The sequence below is a fragment of the Asterias amurensis genome, chromosome 1, assembly GCF_032118995.1.
Source record: "Asterias amurensis chromosome 1, ASM3211899v1".
NCBI classification, from domain to species: Eukaryota; Metazoa; Echinodermata; class Asteroidea; order Forcipulatida; family Asteriidae; genus Asterias; species Asterias amurensis.
Genome location: NC_092648.1, coordinates 13,547,730 through 13,562,675, shown reverse-complemented (window position 1 = coordinate 13,562,675; position 14,946 = coordinate 13,547,730). Strand labels below are relative to the sequence as shown.

Genomic DNA, 14,946 nt, shown 5'->3' with positions numbered 1-14,946 from the left:
GAACAGGGTGTTATATTCTGTTTATTGGGTAGAGACGCTGCTTTAAAAACAAATGAGTAAAATCTGTATAAAGACGATGATTCTATATCAAACTGTATTTATTGATAAATTATTTAACCAGCTATATTTACACTAAATAAACGTTATATCACTTATTATTGACTTATCTTGAGTGTGTTTTTATACCACTTTTTACATGGATGAGAACTGTGAATTCATAATTAAAAATAATAATAATAATAGTAAAACATTATTTTCAGATCCAATCCACCAAGCTTTGTTTGTTGGATTGCCCTTAAGTGCAGAGCATCTTTTGAAGTACAACAAATTAAACAAATTATAAATAGTAATCACATTATAGGTTTTACAATCTGCATCGATACAAAAAAGGAATCAAGACAATATTTACGAAAAAAAGATTTCTTCCTTGATTCTTTATCATTGGAATGTTTTTATTGAAAAATGGCTGCCCAATTTGATTGAGTACTGTGGCTCTATCTATGTTATTTGTTTTAGTATTGTTTTTGTGGATATGCAATTGAAGTGCAGATGAAATGCAAAGAGCGAAGAAAAAAAAAGTTCCATCATCTGAACGACTCATTGCATCAAATAGGAATGGGTCGGAAGCATAGGTTTAAAAGTCACATAAATAAGAAGCCATGTATGTCCATTGTCCAAAGGTTTGTAGAATCCTCCGCAACGTACTCAGTTCTTCCACTTGAAAGTCTGTGAAAAGTGAACACAAAACAGAGAAACAAAAAATAAGTTGTGTACTCTGATGATTATTTTCGGGGAGCTTAGCCTCCATGACCTAGTAAAGTTTGTTTTTGGTTTTCACTAAGAATTATGATAAACAGGCTCAATGCAAAACATGAGGAACATAAGTACAAGGGCTGACATACATGTGGTGTAGGCTTTAATAACTTTTTGAGGTATGGCGGACGTGATACGCGCGCGTCACACGCCGCGACTGATGCCACGCTCACCATGTTGGTGGTCATTAGGTTTACGTGTAAACGCCGCGTCGCCTATAATGCGCACTTCGCTGAATAACATACGTTCTATTTCTATGGTCAATACGCACAACTTTACTGCGTTGTAGCATTGTGTCCGCCATATCTCAAAAAGGCTTATAGGTTATTGCAAGGCACTGGACACCTTTTGGTAATTGTAAAAGACCAATAATCCCACTTGGTGTATCCCAACATTGCGTTACAGTTGCAAGAGAATGATGAAATAAAAAAACACCCTTGTTGCACAAATTTGTGTGCTTTCAGATGCCTTAAAAAAGAAAAAGAGGCTTGAAGTCTTTTGATATTTGTGTGAGAAATTACCTCGGTCTTTCTAAAAAAAAACTATATAACTTCAGAGGGTGCCATTTCTCACAATTTTTCTGAAGGCAAACAATAGCAAATCAGACTAAGACTATCAAGCATGTATAATAACATGGACTTGTAAATGAAACTACTCTCATAGTCGGACTCTTCAGCCAGGATATACTCACAGAGTTCCTCATGACGTCCTCGACACGTCTTGCCTCCGGCGTTCCGCCTGGCACTTTGCTTTGGTACTTGAGAAGTCGCTGACGATCTCTGACCTGGATGAGGGCATCGACCACGACGCTGTGGCGCTCCAGCTTCATGGCAAGAGCGATGCGAGACTCGGTGTCCTCGATCAGTTTCAGGTATCTGTCTATCGCCTGAAAACATAATTTTGGATAAACAATATAAAGTGAAATATATTTGTGGTTAGGGCCCAATTTCATAAAGCTTTCACAAGTTTCTTTAATTATAATAATATCATGTATTGATTTGTATTGCACCCATTCCATGAAGTGAACACAAGCGCATAACTACACAAAGATTAAAAAGCTTACTACCGGTAAAAGCACGGAAAAACCACAATCCTCCGAAATAAAATTAAAACACAAGACCCTTACAGGACCACCCTAACAGTAAAAATGAATTAACATAAAGACAGTTGATACAACAGTGAAAATACATTGACATAAAGACAGTAGGTACATAAATGTACTTAGGAGAGGAACAATAAAAAAACACATTTATATCACATCCATAAAATAAAACAACATAATTAGACAACGATTAAAAAATTAACAACTGGTAAAAGCAAGGAAATACCACAACCCCCCCCCCCCCACAAAAAAAAAATGAAAACACAATACCCTTATAGGTATTCAAGAATTGAAGACAGTAAATACAACAGTAAAAATACATTGACATAACGACAGTAGATGCAAATAGGAGAGGAACAATAAAAGCTTGTTTAAAAAGATAAGTCTTCAGAACAGCTAAGCAAAAACTCAGTGGGGCACTATTCACATCAGTGTAACCCGTTTCAGTTAAGCAATACTTTTCTGTGCTTAGCAAGTTTTTGTGCTTACAGACTTCATGAAATTGGGCCCTGGAATAAACTGCTCAAGGAAAGTAACATTGCTTACATTGAGTGAGTCAGAGTTAAGCCTGGTTTATACTTCCTGCAAATGCAAATCAACTTTTGACGTCACATGGCTGTTTTTGCTGCAAATGTCTAGCAGGAGTTGAGCACATTTCAACTGCAAATCTGTGATGTCAAAATTTCAAATCGCATTTGCACTCGCAAAACCCACAATCCTGATCAAAGATACTTACATCATGCGGTGCATTCTGCTGTACAAGAATTTCAACAACTTGCTCAAATTTGACGGCGCATTTCATTGTGGCCTTCCCCCTCCAGTTCTGATCGCCAAAAAAGGAAAACAGTTTTCACTTTAATTATTTTATATCGGGATAAACTACAGGCATTACATCGTATACAAATTATTGTTCACAAGAGTAAATAGTTTTAAATTTAGCAAACAAGTCCCATGGTTGGAAGTGCACATAAAACAACCCAGAACACTTAGTAAACCCTGTGTTTCTGGTTCACAAAGCAAGCAACCTTCCTCACAGGCTTGAGAGCTGTACAATTTAAGTGTCCTGAAAACATTGCTCTGTGATTTTCCCTTTTGTTTCTCAAAAACATAAAGACTAATGACGCTAAAACTTCTACAGGTAGATTTTACTACAAACATCTTCATTCACAGTGAGTAGGGATTCATGTCATGGCCAAAAACTTGCTCTACAAAAGGTGTCAAAACCCTTTAATTTAAATGAAAACAATGTTTTCTTACCTTTGAGGTTAACAATGTGTCCAAATCCTGCCACCGTCGTAGCATTATTCTGGAAAGCATTGCTGTAAACAAATACTGCTTCTCTGTCAGTTTGTGGTGCTGTCGAATCCCTAGGGGACTGCTCACACTGACCTTTGACATCAATGGCAATTATTCACAAAGTAAATGATACATACGACATCTCTTTCATAATTTCATTGCATAAAGTATAACATCTATTGTTTGTAATATGTGCACTGGATTTGGAAAAACATTCTCACCGAGGTTGATATTGTGTATAGAAAAGTCACTTAAGCGATACTGCAGCTCAGAGGTTGATTTTACAAAGTGTCAGGACTAGTCCTAAGTTAGGTCTAGTCCGAGGAGATATTAACTTAAGGCTAGTCCTAAGTTAGGACGAGTAGTCTTAACGCTTTGTGAAATCCACCCAGGGCTGTATACTCGCCACAATTTTAAAAGGACTGTTATTGGCCCAAAGACCAGGGCACTAATGTAAAGCACATTCAGATATGATTGTTAAATGAGCTATATAAGATATAGCTTTTATATTAATATTACTTAAAACTTTGTGACTGACCTCTGGTTCCCCAAAATGATAGTAGCAACAGTAGAAAAGTGTGGTTATGACGGACTTGAAGTACACGTTGGTTTTGCGAGGGTAATCTTTGAACGGTGGGCGTCCTTCTCTTTGAGCTTTGTCATCTATAGCCTGTCCGTTAAAAAATAAAAAGTTCAGATATAAAATGTGAAAAACAAACTTATGGTTTCAGTGGACATACAGACGAGTTCAATGCAGATGTTTAGATTCATATCAAAGTACTATGATGTACAGCCTTCACTAATGATAAGTTTTTGGTTTCATGCACAAAACCTAAGGGCCATGTAACATGAGGCAACTTTTACAAGCAACCAACATCACCCCATGCTACAGAAACACTTTACGTGGCATATAGTAGTAGTTTTTCAACACAATGTCTTACTTTCTCCAAGATAAACATGTGAACATTCAAATGAGAATGCCTTGTGCTTTTGGAACTCGTTGCCTGTAAATTGCCTTTGTGACATGGCTCTTACACTCGGGAAAACTCTACACTTTTTTATTTTTTATATATTTTTTTATTGTCTTTTTAAATTGTTTTCTTCGGAAACCCTCTGTATTGTAATATTGTTTTGGGGAAATTGCTTTTTACCTTTGTATCTAGCGCTTTGAGGCCTTTTTGGCAATTTGGCGCTTTATAAATATCTTTTTATTATTATCATTACACCTGTGGCTTGTTTGTGCAACAGAAGACAACAAAATATATATAAAGATGGCCGGTGAACTGGCCAAGAGTTCTATCTCGATTTCTGGTAGCAAAGACATTGGTATGCGGGTTTGAATCATAATACTCTCTGCACTGGTCTACTTGGGCAAGGAATAATTGGGGTACCCATGATGCACATACTGTTGTAACAGCATGCAGCTCATCAACCAATTTCTTCAGTAGTGGGACAGAAGACTGAAAAATACTGTACAAAGTTTTGTGTGCTAAGAAGTTTCCTCTTATATTTTGTTTATTACAAAGTTGCACATCTTGTTGTAGTTATAATAATTGATTAGCTATAGTGCTCCGAATAGGCTGATGGGGCTGCATACTCCTAAGGAGAGGACTTTGCCCAACGAGTCCACTTCATAATACAGTCAGGAATTCTCTGATACTTGGACAAAGCAAACAATGAATATTCTTCAGGTACCTCAATCTGCAACTGTCTGTTGAGGAGACTTATATGTTCTTTGATGTGTTCCCCTTCAGTAGACAGGGTGCTAGACTTGTCAAACCATAAACTGAGTCAAAAGAAAGGCGGAGGTAAACAAGAACATTAAAATAATTGGCATGAACATTTTCCACTTATGTATCAAGTAAGTTATTATATATTTAATTTCTGGTATACTAATTATCAACACATTAATATTGAAACAGGTGGCCAAAATTTATTCAATGCACAAAGGTAAAAGATATAAATTCATCACTGCAATAACCTATCTTTCTGAAAGTTTGTATATACTCAGCGCCTTGAGTACCTGGTTTGGTAGATACGTGCGCTATATAAGACTTTGATATTATTATTATTTTTATTAAATTTGCTTTAAAATATTACAAAGCTACAATTACAAAAATTAAACGAACCTAAAGGCTAAGTGGCTACAGCAATATACAGCAAATTGAAAAGAATATAACTCGAGACTTAAAAAAATACAAACAAGGAGCGAGCAAGATGGTCATTGTTGTAAACCACAACCAGGCCCGTCGTAGGCATTCATAAGTTTGGTAAAGTTGTCAAGTTGATAAAATTGTTGAGGTGTCACAGTCACATACTCACCTATGCACTTCTTTCAGATTCATCAGCTGCCCGTGGGGTATTGTATTTTCAGTTGCTTGCTTGTATCTCCACAACTTATAAAGAAAGAATACAAGAGCCACATGGTTTACATATCTTCCCTAAATGAGTGGTTCACTGGACCCATAATAAATTCCTACTTCACTATGACCTCGGACACTTTGACTTGAAAAAAGTGAACTCACATATTATTAAATTTGAAAAGTTTGTGTTTATAAATTTGGGGAAGGGTGGAAACACAAGGCTGCCAAAGACCTGTTTGGTTGTGGTGAGGTTACGGGACTGAATAACTGGGGTCTTCATTAGCCAGCGGTTCAGTGGGGAAAACATTGGGGATTACATGGTTTGAATCTCAAGAAATTTTGTTGTCGACTTGCCTGGGCATAATGTAAAATTTGGGACATGTTTCATTTGGTTCACAGTTCATGAAATTCTTGTAGAGGAAGTGCCACTATGATTCCATACAGAAAACAACAAAATTCAACTTACTGCTGCGTCTTCTCTTCTTCCGAGCTGGCTGCAGGGATGAAGTAAAAAAAAAAAAAAAGTATTAAAAGCAGGTACACTACTTAGTAGCTCTGTATATTAAGCCTGGGCGACTAGTGCGACTAGTGTTGAAGTCGTGACTATTGATTGCTTAGTGGAGTCGCGACTACTCGGTTAATCGAGCTGCCACGACTACTACAAAAATAGTTGTGATTCACTGGAAGAGTTTGTCGGAGTGACTGGTATAAAAAAACACCCGGTCGCCATAATTCTAAACAAACTCTTTCTCTTTCTCCACTAGTTATGATTCTTTCATAAGGGAATCAATGTGTAGTGAAGAGGTTTTCAACTAGTGGTTTAATCCCAACGAGGCCTGGTTCTTGATAATTTTACCGAGACGAAGTCGAGGTAAATTATCAAGAACCAGGCCTCGGCGGGTTTAAAACACTAGTTGAAAACCGAATCAACACACTTTGATTCCCATTCATAAATACCTTTTCGGTCAAAAACATCAACATTTTTTAGTCAAAAAGTAAAATAAATGCAAAAATTATAATTGTTCAATGAATTCTTTCTACACAACACCCCTCCAGCTATGAAATGGTAAAGCCCTCCAACGCCCTTGGGTAAACAACTCCTAATAAGGGAATGCTGTGCGCGTCGCGTGTATCGCTTGATGTGCCACAACTGTTTCAGCCGTTGCTCTCGACCTATAGGAATAAAGAAACTGTCTTATAAGAACAGGTGCAAGCTCGCATGTCACACCCATGCTTCAACACTTTTTACTGGTCATAAACAAGGTTTATACACACCCACGTAACGCGCTCTCCACCAGTAGGAATAGCGAAACTGTCTGAGGTATTTATGAATCCTGATTTATCTCACCCCATCTCACTTGCGATGTTCTCACTCTTTCCATGCTGCGTCCTGAGGAACGCTATGTACTGATTGGCTGCTATGGGTCTCTTCCGTATCTCGTCAAAAAAGACCGTCTTAGATAGGGTCCTCCTCATGAACATCACCACCTGACAACAAAACAAAAACACAGAGAGAAGTTCTTAACTCTGCTTTACTTTCCAATCCCATTCATCTAAAATTCTCCTTGAATAACTGCATGACTTTACTATAAGTTGATGGATTTGATGTTGTACTGCCAAATTATGGCAACTGAGCCCAATTTCATGGCTCAGCTTACAGCTAAATTCTGCGCTCACAATCGCCATTCTCTGCTTCTAGCCAGCACCAAATTTTTGTGCTAGCTGTGTAAGCGTAAAATGCCCAGTAACGTAAAGTACACATGAGCACAAGCCAAAGTTCCCTGCTAACCTGTGAAATACGCTTGACGTAACCACAGAATTCTTCTTTCCAAAAAACTACATTAATTCAGAGGGAGCCGTTTCTCACAATGTTTTATCCTATCAACAGCTCTTCATTGCTTGTTACCTAACATCAAAATAAGTTTTTATGCAAACAATTATTTTGAGTAATTACCAATAGTGTCCAGTGCCTTAAAAGACTGGCCTAGTTCAAGTCCTTCACAGAACCCCTCACCCCCCCCCAAAAAAAAAAAAAAAACCCAAAGTTAATACACACGGTCAGAATAGCATTGCCATCGTGGTAGCCAACGGCCGCGTTGAGTAGAGAGAGTTTGTCCTGCAAGGATCGATAGGGTTCCAGTGAGTATGTCTCTCCTGTTATTATCCTTGTGATAGTATCAGCTACAGGGAGCGAGGCCCAACGTGAACGCTCAACACTCTGAAAAACAAAATAAAAGAAAACACTGTAAAAAAGGGAATCAATACTTTGATGGAAGCACACATTCAACGATGTCTTCTCATTAATTTTGGTTTTACCCTTACACCGATGTGTGTTAGCACTGTGTATTTAGTACTTTCCTGAGTTCTTCGAAACAAATCACAGGCATATTACTGAGTTGGATTCAAGCCCACCACCTTTGCAATAACCCAAGTAATATGCCTGTGGGTTTTTTCTAACGCAGGAAAGTACCGAGTATACAGTGCGAACACTATTAGACATGTATTATTGTTGAGGAAATGGAATTTTGTTAGTAAAACATTTCCTCATCACTACAGACTATGTGAAGTTTGTGTACATGGTCAAATGGTCTACAAAGTCTACTTTCTCTAAATTAAACATGAAGTGTTACCTTTAACTTCCTTCTCAGCGCCTGCACTTCAGCCTGGAGTTTTGAAATCTCCGCCAGGGTAGGTTTGTTGTCTCTCTTTATGGCTGCATGAGAACAAAATATAAAAATTATACATTTAAATGATAACAACTAGTTCTTATATAGCGTGATTTAGAAAAGCGTGTCCATGCACTTTACATTGGGCCAATATTAACATTCCTTTAATCTTTCTCAGCTCCCTTTGGAGTATACATCCTGGGTTCTCATTCCACTGGGTTTTGGTTGCACGCTTCAAGAATAACCCATGGTTTTACCGCTTACTCCCACTTCACAGCAGGGGTGGTTATTCCCGGGGTATGCCCATTTGTCAGGGTAGGTCACGGGTGAAGCGATCCAAGTGTTCGTTATTCGCCCTACTTTCCACAGGGAACAGAATAGTGTTAAAAGGGCTTTTCTCACCTTCTTCAATGGAGGCAGATGAAGAATTTGTACTGTGGGTGGATCGCTGGTCGATCGATCCCCTGTCAAATGCTGAAATCAGGGAAGAGATGTAAACGTAGATTGATAAATAAATTAACATCAGAATATTGTGACTTGAAACAATTAGTGTTTGGTGCATTTTAATAAGTTGCACAAAGGCATAATAAGCAATATTGTAAGGCATAGCGAGCAACATAGACCTTTATCACGGTGCAGCCATCTTGAATTTCTCCCATTGATATCAATGTTACCAAACCGAGGCTGCAAAAACAAAATAGTCTGGTTCCTAATTGCAAGATGATTATTAGCATGCATTATTGTTATTCGATACGAGGAACATGACCAAGATGGAGGCAGCATGATAAAGGTCTATTGTTCTTTGGCTTTACACCTTACTCTCCGAAACCCTACTACCTCTTTTTTGCCAAAATATATGATAAGGAAAAACTGAAGGCCTTGAGCCCAAACAGCTGCTCATCAAGTTGATGTAAAGAAACATAGAAGAGTAGGATTGAGATTACCTCTTGCCCAAAAAGTCCTAAGGAGTAAGGGTGAAGTTTGGATGTGATTTAGGTACAAACCTGGGGATGGATAATTGTTGGACCGTGGTTGTTCACTTCCGTTTCCCATCGAGCCAGCCTGGTTGCGTGCTGACACAGTACCGCTCGCTGAGTGTTGAGGTACCCGTTTAGGAGCCACGCCAACAGTGCCTCTTGCGGAGGCCGGCAGGTTCGTGGGCCGAGAGGGCTTTGAGTTAGCTGTGAACTTGACAGAGGTCTTCTCTGAAAACAGTTTTAAAAAGATGACAGAAACTTTGGTTTACATATTGTAGAACAAAACCAATTTGGGGCTGGCGTTTACATGTCAAAAGTGCAGGAAACCAGTCACTGGTATTCTGTTTCTGCCAAGGGATATTTTTCTGCCATAAAATGTCTGTGCTTTCAAACAGTCCCACAACAGGACGAGGAAAGAATCAAGACCAGCGAGTCAGAAGTAAACTTCAAGAGAAGAGAACCTTTTGTCTTTTAGGGGATTAATTAAGTTTCTTTTAGCTTAATTTTGATTTAACCCATATACACTGTTGTGTGTAAGTACTGTATACTTAGTACTTTCCTGAGTTTTGTGAACAAAAATCACAGGCATGAGTAATATGCCTGTGATTTTTTGAGCCACCCGGGAATGTACTGAGTATACAGTGCTAACACACATCGGTGTTAGGGTAGATGCAAATTTAACTTAATTCTTATATCTTGCGTCTTCTACGACCCAATTTAATTAAGCTGTTAAACCAGAATAGATGAGCATGGAAAAACCTCGCTCATCGAAAATGGGTTTCCAGTCAAAACGCATGGTATTGATTGGTTCTTCTTCTAGTTCTTCGTCCATTAGAGTACAGTCCACCAGTGTATTACGCACTGCAAATTTCCACTAAGCAAACAGTGTCTGCCTCATATTGCACTAGGCCTGGGCAAATTATTCGAATATCCGGTTAATGGCGAATAGGTTTTCCTATCCGTAACCGCGAATGCCTTTTTTTTCTTAACCGGATATCCGCATAGGGCGCGAATAGCTATTTATAAACCGGATAGTTCTGTAATTACAACCAAGTAACCGGATATTCTTTAATATCCGAATATCCGCGGACGTCGGGCGACAACTGACATGAATGTTTTGCCTGAATCCTAATGAAACTTCTATTAAGACAGCATAAAACAGCATAAATTAGGTATTTAACTATGCTCACCTCCGTGAAGAGTCAAAACAATGACAATTCTGACGTAATTTGTTCAAAGATTACAAAAGTTTTCCTTCACGTAGAGTCATCCACGATCAAAAGAAAAAGCAAATCGCCATCTTTAAATTAGATCCGGTCATTTTTATGAATGAACCGAGTGACACTGTCTAAAACTAACATCAATCCGCCCAGAAGATCTCATTCACAAACGAACAGCGCCCTCCAGCGAAAAAAAAAAAAAAAAAAATTAAATATTTTTTTTTTTTTATAGCGCACTCTAGCGGCGAAAAAAACTATTTGAATATCCAGTTAATTTCGGATAGTTGGCCAGCGGTATCCGAATAACAAAATTTCACTATTCGCCCAGCACTATATTGCACCTCAGTGTATAAGAACCTTACTTCCATCCCAGTCGATGGTATCTTGGTCCTCCTCATCCTCATCGAGTCCCAGCCCTGCAGCCTTCATCGTCTCCTTGAAGGACAACGCCTTACTCTTGTCCCCTCCAAACAGACCACGCCCATCCTGCATTGCAAAGAAAGAAAATAGTTTCTTTGACTATCTCACAAATACAAAATTTTTTTAACAGCCTGATGTTTGACCCAAGCAAAATCTTTCTCGCAGGCTAAATGACATCACAACAAACGTAAACGGGTAACTAAGTGTATTATAAGCAGTGAAGTGGAAATACATGAATAGAGAGAGAGAGAGAGAGTAAGAAAGCACACAGAAAAACCCCAAGGGGTAACCAATGAATAGGGAGGACAAAGGGTTGGGATGGGGGGGGGGGGGTTGGAGGGAAGGGGCAGGTTTGACCACAATGGATAACATCAAGGATAAGTTGGATTTGAAACTTTGCATGGTGGAAAATACGATATGGAAAGGTTTGCGGTAACACCATGTAATGACAATCTCTAAATGAGTTGGGGTGTGGCTCTGAAAAGAACCGTTGGTTTCAGCTCACCGTTGTGAATGGTTCTTTTCAGAACCACCCAAACTCATTTAGATATAGTCATTACATGGTGTTCCCGCAAACCTTTTCACAACATCAAGGATGGAACGAGGGAGAAAAGTTAATAACCCGAAGGTAAAAGGAAAAGGGAAAGGAGTCAATGTCCTTCAATGGATGTTTAGACCATGGGGCTGAATGATCTGACACATGATTTAGAATAAAACAAAACATGGCAGGCCTGCCCTGATACTTCACAAAGGCAACGAAGGAGATTGCTTCCACGCCCCCTGGTCATTGCTTTGGTGCCCTTGAAACAGTAGAAATTTACAATTTTCTCATAGGGTGCCCTTTAACAAGGACAAAATGCCTTGGTAACCTTGCCCTTCCAAAATTGAAGCATACAGGGCATTGTATTTTGATGGGTCAGGGCATTAAATGTTGTGTCTTTACATTTTCTGGCGAGAAGTCGTCAAAGAAGTTTGAGGCCTTAGTTCGACCAGTTCTTGATGATGTGTTCCAGTAGTCATCTGTAACCTTTTCGTCGTCAGCATCATCCTGTTGAAAAAAAGACGAATTTAAATTAAAATGATACCCTTCTGTGACTGGGGACATCTTTCCCGTCTATGATTCCCAGAAACCCACACACTTCTACTTCTACTTCATTTACACGGCAAAGTTAATAAGTTCGGATATTATAAAATAATAAGATTAGGTTAGCATGTTAAATGTCTTGCTCAACAAGGACACAAGTGCCAGGACGACTCAGTCACTACAACTTGAATTGGTGTGCTAGGCCTCAACCCACTTTGCCATGACAAGCTATTCTGAGTGACTTTTTCAAGGACACAACAAGTGCCGGGACCGAGATTCGAACCAACATTGTGATGACGCAGCCACCAGCACCACAACTTGAATGGGTGACTTGGTGAATGGAACGCTAGGTGGCAGCAGACTTACCAGGTAAATTGTCATTCTTTACGTAGTTCTGAGCATGCACGCTTTACCAAGAACAATGGATTTTACCTGGTAAGTCTGCTGCCACCAAGCAACCCGAAAGTCCCCCATTGGTGTGCTAGACCGCTTTTCCAAGACACTATTCTGACCAGTAAAGTGACTAGAACTTGAAGTCAAACTGGCTGTATAAATAATTAAATAACAAACCGACACTTGGCCCGGGCCATGGGCAAGCACTAAGCAACATGAGGAAAAGGATCGATGAATCAACAAGGCTGCCAAAGGTCTGCTAAACAAAACTGACGCATGACTGAGTTTTATTTAATGTAGATCTTGACATAAATTGTATTTCAAATTTATCTGTTTACTGTTTAGATCTGTATGTAGCAATTATAATATTATTGTCACACAGGATGGACGAGTTGTCTTCTTGTCACGTCAAGTGTGTGATGTGAGTGTCATTGTCATTGTGACTTGTCAATGTCAACATCTTCCTCTGACCAGATGACACAACAGAACTTCATGCATAATAATTTTCGAAACAGGTCAACTCGTACCTAAGTCAACTCTTACCCAAGTCAACTCGTACCTAGGTCAACTTGTACCCAGGTCAACTCGTACCCAAGTCAACTCGTACCGTACAACGTACGTTGTATGCCGAAACGGAGAATTTCCGTGCGGCGTGATTTTGTAAGCGATAGGAAATAAAAATGATGTTCTACCATCATATGGAGCTCACTTTTATTAATAATAATCTCACGAATTTCGTTTTTAATAATGTTTGTTCATCTCATTTCTGCCTTTTTTCCGCTAGGATATTCATTCAGATCCATTGTGGTTTCTTTTAAATTCCCGTGTTGAAGGGTCGCCGTGAAAGGCGTTGAGCAGACTATCAGATACACACTAGTTCTTCGTATCAAGGAGGTATAAATATTTCGACCTCCATGCTTATGAGACCAATTATTTTCAATGAAAAAATATACTATGTATAAAACGCAACCCTTCATGTTTACCTTGGTGTTTTTCCTGTTAAAGTGTTCCCAAAAGAAAATTTCATGATAAGAATTCATTCAATTCATTCATTTGCGTTATGTTCTGATTATCGTTTTCCGATTCAAACAAGTACATTTTAACAAATATACTGTTCCACTTTTTCCAACCAAAACACTTTGCTAAAGTTCTTATTATCTTTTTCCGAATAAAAAAACCCCAAAAATTCATTCTAACAATTAAGCCTATATTAAAAAAAAGTTCTCTGATTAATTTTCCCCACCGATAGGGCCTAAGTAAAAAAAAACTGCAACATGAAAAAAACCCAAAAAAAACAAGAAAACAAAATCATTGCAACAATGAATAGCTAAATGTATGATTAACAATATAAATAAATAAATTAAACTACAATATTTATCAATACGAGTAAAAAAAAATTGTAAACATTTATTTGGGTGCGAGTTGACTTGGGTACGAGTTGACTCAGGTACAAGTTGACTCGGGTACAAGTTGACTTAGGTACGAGTTGACTTGGGTACGAGTTGACTTGGGTACGAGTTGACTTGGGTACGAGATGACCCGAATTCCCAGATTTTACGTAAACAACATTATTCATTCAATTCAACAAACAAGGGGCCAGAACCACACCCTCTTCTATCCCGCTATCTTTACTGTTTGCCAAACAAAGGGCACACCTGAATATACATTTGGCATTAGCAAACACAAAATAATTAAAACAAATCAATCAATAGCTAAGGGAGCTCAAAATCGTTGCTTTATTAAGTTATTTTTATACTATAGCTCAACACTCACCCCGATCGGACTGAACGCCATTTTGCTTGTTGACGCGACACAATTTACTGTCTGTATGGGACCGGTCCCAACTGCAGTTGGGGCGGCCCAACTCAAGTGATCGGTCACCAACTAGTCTTGGTGAAAGACCTTCTCGTGCTTATTTGTCACAATTTTCCCCACATGAGGGCGCTATCATTATATGAACCGCTCTCGACGACACGCACAGCTCCACGAAGGTGAGGACCGTTCATGGATAATAGCGCCCTCCACGTAAGGAAAATTGTCAACTCAACACAAAAAGGCCTTCCACCAAGACTAGTTGGTGATTTAGCTCTGGATCCCAGCTATAGTTGGGCCGTCCCAAGTCCTCATTACAGTTTGGCCGGCAGGCGCTCGGGCAGCTGTGACACTGATAGTAATTTTGGCCGCCTATCCAATATTCCTAGAACTCTGTCGCAAAAAGGCGTCGCCGGCGATTTTTTTTTTATCATCGATTACTAAGGGACTCATTTGTTTTTTTTAAATACCATTTTTAAGGGTGTAAATTCTATAAAACAAAAAATTGCCCCAAAATTACAGCATCTCTCATCAATCTATAAGTATAATCATCACGTTGATTGGTTTGTACGTGCCAGCCAATCACAACACACGGTTTCGGGTTTTCCCCCCTTGCGCGTCCGCGCGGCCGAGTTTCATCACCGCGAGATTTCAGAACATAGTTCAGAATAATTCATTTATACTACAGGGATGTATCTTTCCTCCGTTATTTATTTTATGGTTTAATTTTAATATCGTTTGGTTCAAACTACTCAATTATTTAACTGCAACTGCATTTAAAAGTCTCTGAAGATAAAACA

The 14,946-nt window shown here is 38.9% G+C and overlaps 1 protein-coding gene across 1 annotated transcript; it reads right to left on the bottom strand.

Moving 5' to 3' along the window:
- Nucleotides 1–127: 127 nt before the first annotated feature.
- Nucleotides 128–14,189, bottom strand: LOC139946451 (spermatogenesis-defective protein 39 homolog). The gene is made up of 16 exons (XM_071944115.1): nt 14,108–14,189; nt 11,801–11,905; nt 10,800–10,923; nt 9,245–9,445; nt 8,643–8,714; nt 8,205–8,287; nt 7,631–7,792; nt 6,923–7,062; nt 6,041–6,068; nt 5,534–5,607; nt 4,907–4,997; nt 3,750–3,881; nt 3,173–3,304; nt 2,652–2,738; nt 1,505–1,699; nt 128–726 (listed from the first exon to the last, which is right to left on the bottom strand). Exons 1-16 carry the CDS (start codon nt 14,126–14,128, stop codon nt 706–708), a joined length of 1,668 nt encoding a protein of 555 aa, XP_071800216.1. The 5' UTR covers nt 14,129–14,189; the 3' UTR covers nt 128–705.
- Nucleotides 14,190–14,946: the final 757 nt, after the last annotated feature.

What these genes read in the sequence shown, in the direction of transcription:
- LOC139946451 (XM_071944115.1), bottom strand. Translation starts at nt 14,128, where the DNA reads ATGGCGTTCAGTCCGATCGGG. An exon ending in ACGACTTCTCGCCAGAAAAT is followed by an intron (nt 10,924 to 11,800) that starts GTAAAGACACAA and finishes TTTGCAATGCAG; the next exon opens with GATGGGCGTGGTCTGTTTGG. An exon ending in AACATCGCAAGTGAGATGGG is followed by an intron (nt 6,069 to 6,922) that starts GTGAGATAAATC and finishes TCATCCCTGCAG; the next exon opens with CCAGCTCGGAAGAAGAGAAG.